The 13,572-nt window shown below is 44.4% G+C and overlaps 1 protein-coding gene across 1 annotated transcript in view; it reads right to left on the bottom strand.

Moving 5' to 3' along the window:
- Positions 1–13,572, bottom strand: part of KIAA1549 — a gene marked incomplete at both ends in the record, with an annotated part of 84,306 nt that overhangs the window by 775 nt on the left and 69,959 nt on the right. The window contains 3 exons of the mRNA XM_080701241.1: positions 2,597–2,742; positions 5,257–5,414; positions 11,400–11,446. Coding sequence (XP_080557367.1) covers positions 2,597–2,742; positions 5,257–5,414; positions 11,400–11,446 — 351 coding nt within the window. The remainder of the gene's footprint in view (positions 1–2,596; positions 2,743–5,256; positions 5,415–11,399; positions 11,447–13,572) is intronic.

A 13,572-nucleotide genomic window follows, 5' to 3' on the forward strand; every position in this document is an offset into this window, starting at 1 on the left:
TTTTTAAATGTTTTAAAATTTGAGATAGGGTCTCACTAAGTTGCCCAGGCTGGCCTTGAACTTGTGACCCTCCAGTCTCAGCAGCCTCTGGAGCAGCTGGGATTACAGGCGGGTACCACGGTGCCTGGCATCTGTTTTTCCACGTATATCTACCATGTGAATTTTATTCTATTTGATTGTTTGTTTGTTTGTTTGTTTGTTTGTTTGTTTGTTTTGCGGTACTGGGGATGGAACCCAGGGGCGTTCTACCTCCAAGCTACACCCTCAGCCCCATTTTTTATTCTTTATTTTGAAACAGGGTCTCACTGAGTTGCAAAGGGCCTCACTAAGTTAAGTAGTTGAGGCTGTCCACTATCTCCGCCTCCCAAGTCCTCCCAAGCCCTGGGATGACAAGCGTGTACCACCATGCCCAGCCATCATGTGCTTTTTAAAGCCAAGTTATCTGCACAAAAGTAGACGACAGTTCTGCTGATATATGTAGAATATAGATTAATTTGGCATTAGTTTGAAAAGAATGGTCATATTTTTTAATTTTTTCATATTTTTTTCTAGTGAGAAGTCTCAGGTAAGTGCAGACAGGTCAGTGCCGTAATCTGTGTACACTTAGCAGGAAGAGCAAACTCTGCAAGGTAAACACGGTCTTGTATAGCCCTGGGTTGTTTTTACATTTGCTTCTCCACAAAGCAATAAAGAAGTTCTTCAAAGTGACCATTATTAGCTTTAACTGGAAAACCTAAACCATTTCCTGAATGAAGCTAAGCCGCGCACAGTGACGACAGAAAATGTGTCGAAAAACGACACAAAGACCTGCGAATGTAAGTCTAACAAGTGGCCTTTGGGGGAAATCGCCTTCTAAAGCTGATTTCCTTTCACTGAGTCCGAGCACGTAGTTCTGAGGGGAATTTAGTGTGGCTGCCAAGGAGGAGCAGACGTGCAATTAAAGCTGAAGCAAAATAATGATTAGAATAAATCAAAAGTAGGATTTGGGCTTGTATTAAACTTCGTTAATTTTTTTTTTTTTTTTTGGTGGTACTGGGGATTGAACCCAGTGAAATTCTACCTCTGAGCTACACCCCCAGCCCCCAACCTTTTTTGTGGTACTGGGGGTGGAACCCAGGGGCTTTCTACCTCTGGGCTGTACTCCCAGACCTATTTTATACTTTATTTGGAAACAGGGTCTCACTTAGTTGCTGAGAGCCTCACCAAGTAGCTGAGGCTGGCTTCGAACCTGTGCGATCCTCCTGTCTCAGCTTCACAAGCGCTGGGATTGCAAGCGTGCGCAACCACGCCTGGCTTTCCCCAGCCCTTTTTTAAATTTTTATGCGGAACTGAGGATGGAACCCAGGGGCCTTCTACCTCCAAGATACACCCTACTTTTTAATTCCTACTTTTTAATTCCTTACTTTGATACAGGATCTCACTAAGTTGCAGAGGGCCTCACTAAGTAGCTGAGGCTGTCTGGGAACCTCGATCTTCCTGTCTCAGCCTCCTGAATGCTGGGATTACAAGCATGCGCCACCATGCCTAGGTTTTTATTTTTATTTTGAAACAGAATCTCACTAGATTGATAACACTACTTGCTGAGGCTGTCCTCAAACCTGTGATCCTCCTGTCTCAGCCTCCCAAGTACTGGGATTATAAGCGTGCACCATCATACCTGGCAAACTTCATTAATTTATTCCCTAAGAATATGAAGTTCTTGAGAGAAATAGATGTGTGCACTTGCAGAAATGAGCTATGCCCGTACTGAGTGACGCCAGTGCTTTACAGTGCTCCAAAGTGTGTGGGTCTTGCAAAATCATGTACGTACAGTGGTCGGAGTGGTAATGACGTCAAGAAACCCATAATTAAGCACAAATGGCAAAGTCATGAATATTTATACGGTAATCATAGAGAGGGTGGAGCCCAGATATTATTTGCCCTCAAGTTCAAATCCACTAGGTAAAGCCACCGAAATCTACCTCAAGAAAAAACATGCTTTCCCAAAGTGGGAGGGAGTTTACCATCTAAAAACTGCAAGCGAAACCATAAGCAAGCCTGGCCTGGTGGTGCATACCTGTAATCCCAGGACCTTGGAGGCTGAGACAGAAGATCTCAAGTCTGAGGCCAGCCTCAGCAACTAAGGGAGACTCCAGCAAGTTAGCAAGACCCTGTTTCAGAATAAAGAAGTTAGGCTTGGCGTGGGGGTGCACATGTGTAATCCTAGTACTTCGGAGCCTGAGATAGGAGGATCACAGGTCTGAAGGCAGCCGCGGCAACCTAGCGAGATTCTGTTTCAAAATAAAAAAAATAAAAATAGGGCTAGAGTACAGCCCAAAGACAGAATACCCCTGGGGTCAATTCTAGCACCAAAATAAATAAAACCTTAAAAACTTAAAGGGCTGGGGTTGTAGCTCAGAGGTAGAATGTCCCTGGGCTGGATCCCCAGGACCAAAACCAAAGAAATAATCAACGAAACAAACAAACAAACAAACAATAACAACAACGAAACCCATAAGCAAGGCGGAAACGTGGGGATGAAAACACTCTGTTAGTGAGAGTGGGCAAGTGAAGAGGGTGTGTGGACCTGCCTGAGGGCCCGAGCCCAGATACTCACGGCCTCTCTTCGCCCCGCTTCATCGTCCCCGTATGCGGGCCAGCCCGGTCCCCCATACTGGCCGCCTCTGCTGGGCGGGACTTCCACGGGCTGGGCCCCGATTCTGCTAGCAATTCCCACCTGCGTCAGGTGCTGGATCTGGGAGCCTGGAGGGAACACGGTACGGGCGCCTGGTCAGCGTTTAGAGGAGAGTGCTGCCGAGGAAGACACCTGCAGCTCTGACTCCTTTAAGGACGAGGAGAACGGGCGGCCTTCAAACACGGCACCCTGCCCCTCCTGAAACGGCACTTCCTGGGACACAGGCCGAGGGCGGCTTCCTGCTCTTTTTGGTACAGAGGCTGATGGGATGCTCTGGTCTCCCGGCACACTTCAGAGGCCCACAGGGCCACTCTGCTCACGTCTGTAGGGCGCGCGGCCAGGTGGCCCCACTGACTCTCGATCGTGCGGATTCCAAAGGTTTCAGGGTCATAAAGAAGCGGACACCTGGCTCTTCTTGCTTGCGCTTTGAGATCCACAAGGAGTTGGGCAATGGGCTTGTTTTCCTTTTTCTTAAAAGGCAGGGAACATATGTATTGGAATTCAGAATGCTAAAATCCATTATACTCAGGGCTCCTTTTTTCCTAGTGTTCTTTTATAGGAGACACACACACAAACACATACACACATACATATTTCTCTCTCTGTCTTACTTTCTTTCTTTTCCTTCTTTCTTTCTTTTGATTTTCCTCCCTCCCCTGTGGTTCTAGGGATTGAACCCGGGGCCTTATGCAAGCCAGGTAAGTGCTTTACCACTGAGATGTATCCCAGCCCCTTTTATTTTCATGATGACGGTATTTCACTAAGTTGCTGGCCTGGAACTTGTGATCCACTGTCCGCCTCCTGAGTAGCTGGTGTTAGAGGCGTGTGCCACTATGCCTGGCTCACACCTGTACTTCTCTAGAGAATTATTTATTCCCATCCTTTGCCCATTTGTCTTCTGAGGTTTTCCCATCTGTCAATTTATGAGAGCTAACCTCTCTAATAAAAATGCCTTTTGGTCCTAATACACTAAAAACTTCCCTATGTATTACTTCATTTTCATTTTTTAGAAATATACATGTTTGATTATTTTATAGTCTAACACACAAATGTGGTGTCTTCGAATCGACCTCAACATTTTCCATTACAAATTTTTATGCAATTTCATCTTATTAGCAATTAGACACCTGGATTTTCTGTAGCACATAAGCTATGCAGCAAGGTCCAAACATACAATTAACAGGCGAGATATGAGTTAATACAAAGAGCACCTGTAAAGTGGGGCGTTCCACGGGGCATCAGATACATTATTTGTTTTGAAGACTAAGAGACTCACAGTCTGTTGAGGACTGACAGACAATTGGCCCCAACTATTATGAGTCCGTTCCATGAACTCTAAGTTCAAACTCGAGCTCCACTCCTTGAGCTCGGGCTCAAGCTCCCGAGTTAGAGGTCTACGGAAGGGAACAGTCGTTGGTTGTTTGGGCACCAGTGCGAATCGCGGGTAGACTGGTGAGGCCGCCAGCCAAGGGCACTAAGACACAGCGCAGCCGCGCTGGACGCCGCCTGCCCACCACCAGCCACCGGCTGCCACTGGGGGTCGGAAGGCGGTGGCTTGGCCATCCCACTGACACTCCTCTGAACCAACCTGGGAGAGTGAGTACAGGACAGAGCTGTATTTGAAAATGGGGGTATTTCTAAAGATCTCAGGGCAAACCGCTGATAAACCTCGAGTATCTGCTGAACTCAGGGATTGGTTTGGGTTTAGCAATTAACATAAAACTCCCAAAAGAACTGAGACAGAGTATTTCTTTTTCTTCTCAGCTCATTTTCTGAAAATAAACGCATTCCTCATCTAACTATACTTACGGAGGCCACTCATTCAGAAAACATTATTCATCTGCTTTTTTTCCTTGACGAAGATTCAGAGCTCCTCCCTTCCTCAAACACTTAATGCACCTCACAGATGGACAGAAGCAAAGCACAGCTGGACTGTTAACACACAGGTGCACAGAACTCTCAAACAAACTGATTACATAAAAGGAAATTGAACCCGTGGGTATCCTACCTATGAGCTACACCTCCAGCCCTATTTTATTTTGTTTTAGAAACAGGGTCTCACTAAGTTGCTGAGGCTGTACTCAAATCCGTGATCCTCCTGACTCATCCCCTCAAGCACTGGGATTACAGGTGTGCACCATCATACCCAGCTAGAAAAGAAACTTAATCACTACATTTCAATTGCGGTTTAAAAAACACCTGTATGTTTCTCAAGTAGAGTAAATAACTATTGTAGAATTTTTTTTCTTTTCTCTCTCTCTCTCTCTCTCTCTCTCTCTCTGTGTGTGTGTGTGTGTGTGTGTGTGTGTGTGTGTGTGTGTAGCACTAGGGATTGAACCCAGGGGCATTCTCATTCCAAACTATACCCCAGTCTTATTTGATTTTTATCTTGAAGCATTCTACCTCTGAACCCTATTTTATAGGGCTGCTTGAAAACAAAAAACAAAAAAATAACCCAGTCTTATTTGATTTTTATCTTGAAGCAGGGTCTCTCTAAGTTGATCAAAGTCTCACTATTTGCTGAAGCTGACCTCCAACCTGTAACCTTCCTGGCTCAGCCTCCCAAGCAGAAGACCACGTACCTGTGGTGCCCCCGACGGGCCGAGGCCGGGCCACCGAGGGCTTCTCCTCCGAGTAGATCCCCCGGGCAGCAAAGGGGGCTTCAGCCGACGCCTGTGGCTGCGGGGCCTCAGCAGGGACCAGCTCCGAAGACTGCAGCAACCCGGGGCCAAAGCTGGGCCTGAGGGCGAGATGTGCGAGCATGAGGACCACCTGTCCCGGCCCTGGAGTCTGATTCCTTCCACCCTCACCCTGCGGGAAGTCAGGTCTCCTCTGTCTGCCGGCTCCTCCTGCCAGGACACAGGCCGTGGTCCCCGCGCCCCAGGACAGCCTTCCTTCCTGAATGCTCAAGGCTCTACCTCAGCACTGAGCCTGGAAGACAGATGAGGCCGACAGACCTGCGGTGGGTGAATGAATATGTGTCTTCCATTTAAAAAAAGAAGGAAGGTGGTAGTTTCCCGACCTAAGGCAGGCACAGAGTTCAAGGCCGAGTCTCCAGCATCCGGCTGAGCTGCGTTTCCCAGCCTTGTACAGAGGAGCACTGCCGGGGAGACATCTGAGATCCAGATGTCCACAGTGCACCCCAAAGTCAAACAGAACATAGAAGTATGAGCCAGACATTGCTTCAAAACAAAACCTCTTAGGTGATACTGCTGTCCTCCAAAGCTTAAAGCCCCTGTTCTCAAACATTTTGGTCTCTGGACACTTTTTTCCTTTTTTGGAACTGGGGACTAAACTCAGAAGCATTCTACCTCTGAACCCTATTTTATAGGGCTGCTTGAAAACAAAAAAATTAAAAAATAAAAAGGGATGGGGGTAGCTCAGAGGCAGAATATCCCTGGGTTCAATCCCCAGTACCACAAATGTATAAAAAAATATATATATAAAAGTTACAGGTATGCACCACCACACCTGGATAATACTCCTTTTCTAAAAACATACTTTTTTTTTTGGTTCTGGGGATGAAACCCAGGAGCATTCTACCTTTGAGCAACACCCCTAGCCTTTTTTTAAAACTAACTTTCTCTCTTTCTTTCTTTCTTCCTTTCTTCTTTCTTTCTTTTCTTATTGGTGGTACTGTGGTTCCTGGAAACCCTTCTACCTCCAGGCTACACTCACAGACCTATTTTATATTGTTTTTATTTGGAAACAGGGTCTCTTAAGCCAGCGAGGCTGACTTCAAACTTGTGCGATCCTCCTGTCTCTGCCTCCCAAACGCAGGGATTACAAGCGTGTGCCACCATGCCCGGCTTATTCTTTATTTTGAAACCGGGTCTCACTGAGTTGCAAAGGACCTCACTAAGTAGCTGAGGATGTCCATGAACCGAGATCCTCCTGTCTCAGCCTCCCAAATGCTGGGATTACAAGCATGCGCCACCACACCCAGCTAAGACATACTTTTAAGGACAGAGTATCTTCCTAAAATGCATTTATCAACTGATGGAATGTAAGATATATGAAAATTCTGATGTCTTCCATTAAGGACATATGAACATCACATAGAAGAGTACCACTCTTTTTACTAATTTGGAGAAGAGTTGAAGAATATAATTAAGTTCATGAAAATTGTTATATTAACATGTAATATGCTTGTGTTGTTTTTAAATAGATTTTTAAGATATTTTAAATTTTTCTATTTTAACTTTCAATGTTGTAAATATCAGCAGAGATAATCCACATAAGCAAAACTTCCTGGGAGTCCTCAATAGTTTTTATGAGTTTAAGGGTGTCCAAAGAGCTGGGTGTGGTGGTTCACACCTGAAATCCAGTACTCGTGGCTTAGACAGGAGGGTCACAAGAGGTTCAAGGCCAGTCTCAGCAATTTTGCAAGACTCTATTTCTTTTTTTCTTTCTTTTCTCTTTTCTTTCTTTTTTTGTTGGTACTGGGATTCCTGGAAGCCCTTCTACCTCCGGGCTACACTCCCAGACCTATTTTTACATTTTTATTTGGAAGCAGGGTCTTCTAAGCCAGAGCGCATGGCTGGCTTCAAACCTGCGCGATCCTCTTGTCTCTGCCTCCCAAGTGCGGGGATTACAAGCGTGCGCCACCACGCCCAGTAAGACTCTATTTCAAAATAAAAAATAAAATAGGGTTGGGGTATACCTTGGGGGTAGAATGACACTGGGTCAAATCACCAATATCACAAATAAATAAATACAAAAAAAAAATAGGGCTGAGGTCATAGCTTAGAGATGAAATGCCCCTGGGTTGAATCCCTAGTACCAAAAAATAAAACAACAGACAAATAAAAGAAGGAAGGGAGGTAGGGAGGAGAGAGGCGCATTTTAACAGCCTTTTTAGAAAGCGCTCTAAAATAGTATTTTAGATATTCTTGATACTGAAGCAAAACTCAAATGGTAGGGCCTTAGGGCTCGCTTCCACGCAGACCCTGAAGCAGTTACCACGGAACTGTTCACTCGCTGTTCCTTTCAGACCCACAGCTCCATCTTGCCTCTGAATGGAGCTTTAACCACACGTGGCTTGACAGCATTTGCCATTTGGAAAATATCGGTTCACTGGATTACGAAGGCCTTCTGGACATGGATGTGGTTACACAGTACTGGGGACACCCCGCATCCAGGAAGCCCGTGAGCACTAGGATGCTGTCAGGCTCGTGGCAGCCGACCAGCGTTCCCAGAACGCTCACCAGGGCTTCCTCGCTGACCACAAATACTGTCCGCGGCTCTCCTGGAAGCAAGGGGCTCGCTCCACTCACTTCAGGGCAGTGTGACAAGCTCCCAAGTCTGAAGAATAGTGCTTGCCAGCTGTATGCTCCAGTAAGGAGCAAGAAAGTCCTGGGTCCGTTCGATCTCAAAGGCCTGAGCAAGGGCTTCTCTCAGAACTCCACATCCAGCAGCAGGGCTCGCGTACGGCACAGGACTCCCGCTTCTGTCTCGCAGATCATAAAGACTCAGAAGTCGAAGCTGAATGAAGTCACTACTTCCTCAAGGACATAGTAACATAAAACTGGCTTTTTAAAAACTGCATTTTATCTGTAGCTGGTAAAAAAAAAAAAAAGGATTTTCCTCCTTCATTCTCTTTAAAGCACTACATTGCACTGCTTGGCTTTTTTTTTTTTTTTTAATGCTAACTCATCCTCACCTTGCTAAAACAATTCCAACTTGGTGTAATGTGATAGCCTTCTGTATGTGTCGCAGGAGGTGTTGGCGCTTCGGTTTCGTTTTCTTTCTATGTCGTGAGTAAGACGGGCGCAGAATGTTCCCTGTCTTGCAATGACCTTGTTCTTTTTGTCCTTGGTGTCAGTGGTGCTGGTCTCATAAAGTGAGTTAAAGGGTGGCTTTTTATTTTTATTTTTTTATTACACTTTGTACAACACTGGCACCTTTTCCTTCATCAGTGTTTGGCAGAACTCACTTCTCAAGACATCTCAGACTGGAGTTTTGTTTTGTTTTAATGGAAAGTTTTTATTTATTATTATTTCAACTGGGGGGGGGGTGCTGAACTTAGGACATTCTACCTCTAAGCTACACTCCTAGTCCTATTTTACTTTTATTTGAAACAGGGTCTCACTGGGTTCCTGAGAGCCTTACTACTTGCTGGGGCTGTCCCTGAACCTGTGATCCTCCCACGTCTCCCAAGTATTGGGATTACAGGCATGTACTATCATGTCTTGCAGTATTTCAATTTTTAAATGAAATATAATGAGTCAGGTTTTCTCCTTCTAGAAAATTTTCCACTTCGTTTATTAACAAAAATGTGTTCATAAAATCTCTTGCTGTCTGTAAGATCTGTAGTCAAGTGTCCTTTTCATTCCTCCTGTTAATCATTTGTGACTCACATTATCTCATGGGGCTTACCACGGGGGTTATGAATTTTATTAACTTCCAAAAAACTGATTTTTATTCTATTAATCCTCTCAATTATGGTATTTGTTTTCTATTTCACAAGTTAATATTTTTTCTTCTTATTTCCTTCCTTCTACTCCCTTTAATTGAATGTTTTTTTTAACATCTTGGGATGAATAGTTAGGTCACTGATTTTCAGCCATTTTCCCTTCCAAAGATACTCATCAAAGATAACAAACTCCCCCAAAACACATTACTTTGGTCTCATCCTACAACTTTCAATATGTGGTTCTTTCATTACAATTAGAACGTTTAAAAATTTCTATTGTGATTTCTTCAGTATACTATGTGTTAATTAGCAGGGAACTAATTTTCAAATGCACTGGGATTTTACAGCTATCTATTATTACTGATTTCTAACTTAGTATACTCTGAGTGATTTTACTTACTTGAAATTTGTTAAGATTTGTTATGCCCTGTCATATAGTAAATTTAATTTAGCTGTGTGTGTATGTGTGTGTGTGCATACACACACAGTTCTGGGGATTGAACTGAAGGCCTTGTGCATGCTGGGCAAGTGCTCAACTACTGGGCCATACCCTCAGCTCTTAAAATGTACTTAAAAGAAGGTGTGCAGGACACAGTGGCACTTGCCTATAATCCCAGATACTCAAGAGGCCAAGGCAGGAAGATTGCAGGTTGGAGGCCTGCCCAGATGACTTGGCAAAATGTGGTCTTAGAATAAAACGCACAAGGCTGGAGATGTAGCTCAGTGGGGTAGGAGGTCCTGAGTTCAATCCCCTATACTAGAAAAAAGGAAAGTGTGTTTTGCAGTTACTGAGCCCCTACTGTAGATGTGTTAATGAGGTCAAGCTGATTAATCACGCTGCTCAACTCTTCCACAGAGTTTTCATATCTCTATATTTTTGACATCTTTCATAAGTCCTAATCCAATTACCTGACTTTTAATTGGGATATTTAGTTATCATTTAATGCAGCTCTACACACGTCTTAATCTAGACCTCTGCCATCTCACATTTGATTGCTGCACGTCTTGTCGACTCTACATCCTTTCTCTTCCATTTTCCATCTTCTTTTGGATTATTTTATAATTATTTCTCCTTATTATCTTACATTTAACCATTTTTGTATTGTTTTAGTGAGTTATTCTGAAAATCACACCAGAATCCTTGACTTAAGCCAGACTAACATCAATTAGTACTTTTATATCTTCCCAGACAATAAATCTTAACTCTTTTTTTTTTTTTACTTTTTTTTTTTGTGTGTGTGGTACTGGGGCATTCTACCTCTGAGCTACATCCCCAGCCCTATTTTTCTGGCGGGGGGGCGGGTTTGGTGATGCAACCCAGGAGCATTTGACCTCTGAGCTACACCCCCTGCCCTACTTTTTATTCTTTATTTTTGAAACAGGGTCTCACTAAGTTGCAGAGGGCCTCACTAAGTAGCTGAGGCTGTCCTCGGACCACGATCCTCCGGTCTCAGCCTCCCAAAAGCTGGGATTACAAGCGTGGGCCACCACGCCCGGCCTTAACTCCATTTCTTAAGTACATTAAATGTAATTATTGTAATTAATTAATTAAATGTAATTATTGGGAGCTTCAATATCTGGATGTCCCATAATTCCATTTCATCTGTTTCTCCTCGTTTTGTTTTTACGTATATTTTCTTTTCTTCTCGTATGCCTGGTTGTATACAAATGCACATGTGTGACATGTACTGTGGTAATAATGTAAGGCCCACAGAAATATTACCCTCTTCTGAGAGGGAATGGCATTTGCTTCTGCCAGGCAGCATCCCAGATCATTCTTTGAAGCTGACCTTTAGTTCCTAAAGGGACCAATCTATTTATAATTCACCCCAATGCCTCGGGGTCAGAACTGAAAACCTTCTGGTGTTTACCAGGGTCTTCTCTCCTAGTTCTTCCAGCCTGTGTCTCTCAAGCTTTTCTTATCTTCTCAGCCTCTCAGCTGCCTCTTCTGGAATCAGCAGATGCCACTGGAAGAAAAGTGGCCCCAAACAGGGCTCACCTCTCTGGGTTCCCAGATCTTGGCCCCGACCACTGCACAGCCATGTGAGTCCTTGGGGTGTAACATTTTTAATATCTAGTCCAGTTTCTCCAGGTACCTCAGCAGAAGGGCTGGCCCAAAGTCTCCAGTCTGTCACTGCTGCAAGCAGAACCTAAATTCCAACGTCCCCCTCCGCTTCTGCTTAGAACAAGAGCACATACGACTCTGAGCTTTGCATCTGCTCATATTAGCTAAAAGACATGCGTTTATAAGGGGAAAAAAGAGCAGCCAATGTAAGGGAGTCAGAACACATTCTGTTCTGCAAACCTTACCGTGGCAAGGGGCCAGATGGGGGAGTCATTCCATAGTCTTCATATCTCTGGAAGAAATTCAAAAGAAGATGAAGATTAATATTCAGTACTTATTATAAAGTGACAACAGCAAATTTAGGAGCTTGAGCTTGCAGGATCAACTTTCAGGAGAGTTATTTTCTCATTAAAACTTAGCATGCAACTTGGGCATTCCGCCATTAAGCAATGCTCCAAGTTTCAGTTTGGAGAACTGGGCTACCAGGCCTTAGAAATGTCTAGCTAATTTCTAGCTCCCTCCTTCTTTTATATAACTAAAAATGTGAATAATGGACAGGCTCTCTGAGCCTGCTTGCCCCCATGAGCTGCTTCTCTATAAAGCTTGCCATCTGCTTGAAGGAAACCTAAGTGCTACATTCAGTATGAAGGAACCCCACCGTGAGCTACAAGGTCACCAGGTCCAGGAAGTGCCCGGCAGCATGCCAAACCACTCCAGAACCTATGCCATCAAAAGCTGCAGAATGCTGTAAAAAGAGAAGATATAAAGGAGCAGCAAACTAGAGCCTCTCACGAGTGAAGGTGACACATTCAGGTTCTGACCATTTTCAGGTTCCCAGGGGACCCGGCTCTACTTCCTGCTCTTCAGGTCGGCAAGGTGCCTACATCGCTCCCTTCACTCTCTTTACTGAGCTGATCTGAACTAACCCAGGGCTCTTGGACTAAAACAATATTCCATATAACTTAAAGAAAGAGCTATCTAAGAGACCTGCTTGCACTCCTTATAAAACCCACAAATCCTGACCCTAACATACACAGGAGTCTTATCTCAACATCTCTTTTCAATGGAACCAGATGATTAGCAGAAAACGACAGAGTTCACCTCACTGCAGCCAGTTTGAACAACTGCTTGTCTGCGATGGGAGCCCTGAGGTAAAGACTCGGTCTGGCTTCTAAAGCCATACCAATACTAGATCTTTCTTTTCTAAGCTGTCATTTAAGTCTTTGCCCACATCCCAGGCTCTTCCCTGCTCCACTGTGCAGTCCAAGGTTGCCCAAACTAGACTCTCCCTGTTGGACAAATCACTACTGTGTGGGAGAATAGAGGCTTTGGAATCAAACAGATGGGCAAATTACTCAACTTCCCAAGGCTAGTTTCTTTCGAACAAGGAGGCTATGATGATCTCTACACCAAGATGGGTTCTGAGGGATTACCAGATGGGACTCTAGTGGGGACATTACTTCCCACTCTGCTTCCGTCCTCTTGGCAGTGGGAGGGAGATTAGAACCTTGCAGAGGCCCCCAGGGGAGACCTAAACTAAAGGGGACTGTGGAGGGGGAGGTACAGAAGGAAACTGATTACATGACATCTGAGCTGCTACAGGTTATTCATGGCGCTCTTCCATGTGCAGCCAACTTAGAGCTTAAAACTATATTTGTATGCGTTTTTTAAAATTAAGGCTTGCTGGGCATGGTGGTGCACGCTTGTATTCCCAATACTTGGGAGGCTTAGACAGGAGGATCACAGGTTTGTGGCCGGCCTCAGCTACTTAGTGAGGTCATCTGCAACTTGGTGAGACCCTGTTTCAAGAACAAAGAATTAAAAATAGAGCAGCTGAGGGTAGAGCTTAGAGACAGAATGCCCCTGGGTTCAATCCTCGTACCACCAAAAATAATAATAATAATAATAATAATAATAATAATAATAATAATAATAACCACAGCTTACCATTTTACCTATCAGGATTTAAGGAGGGCTAGGGATAAACTAACAGAAAAATAGTAGAAAATAGCTGCCCACTTTGTTTCTGTTGTATTATTCAGAGTGAGGCACTTCAATTTGTTGCAGTCAGAATAATAATATCCTATTTTATGGTACTGGGGTTGGAACCCAGGGGCATTCTACCTCTGAGCTACACCCCCAGCCCTAGTGTGTGTGTGTGTGTGTGTGTGTGTGTGTGTGTGTGTGTGTGTGTGTGTGTTACTGAGGGTGGAACCCAGGGGCTTTTCTACCTCCAAGCTCTACTCCCAGACCTATTTTATACTTTATTTGGAAACAGGGAGCTGAGCGCTTCACTAAATAGTTAAGGCTGGCTTCAAACCTGTGTGATCTTCCTGTCTCAGCCTCCCAAGCTCTGGGATTACAAGCGTGCGCCACCACACCCAGCTCCCCAGCCCTATATTTTATTCTTTTTTTTGA

The sequence above is a fragment of the Muscardinus avellanarius genome, assembly GCF_963383645.1.
Source record: "Muscardinus avellanarius genome assembly, chromosome: 9".
NCBI classification, from domain to species: Eukaryota; Metazoa; Chordata; class Mammalia; order Rodentia; family Gliridae; genus Muscardinus; species Muscardinus avellanarius.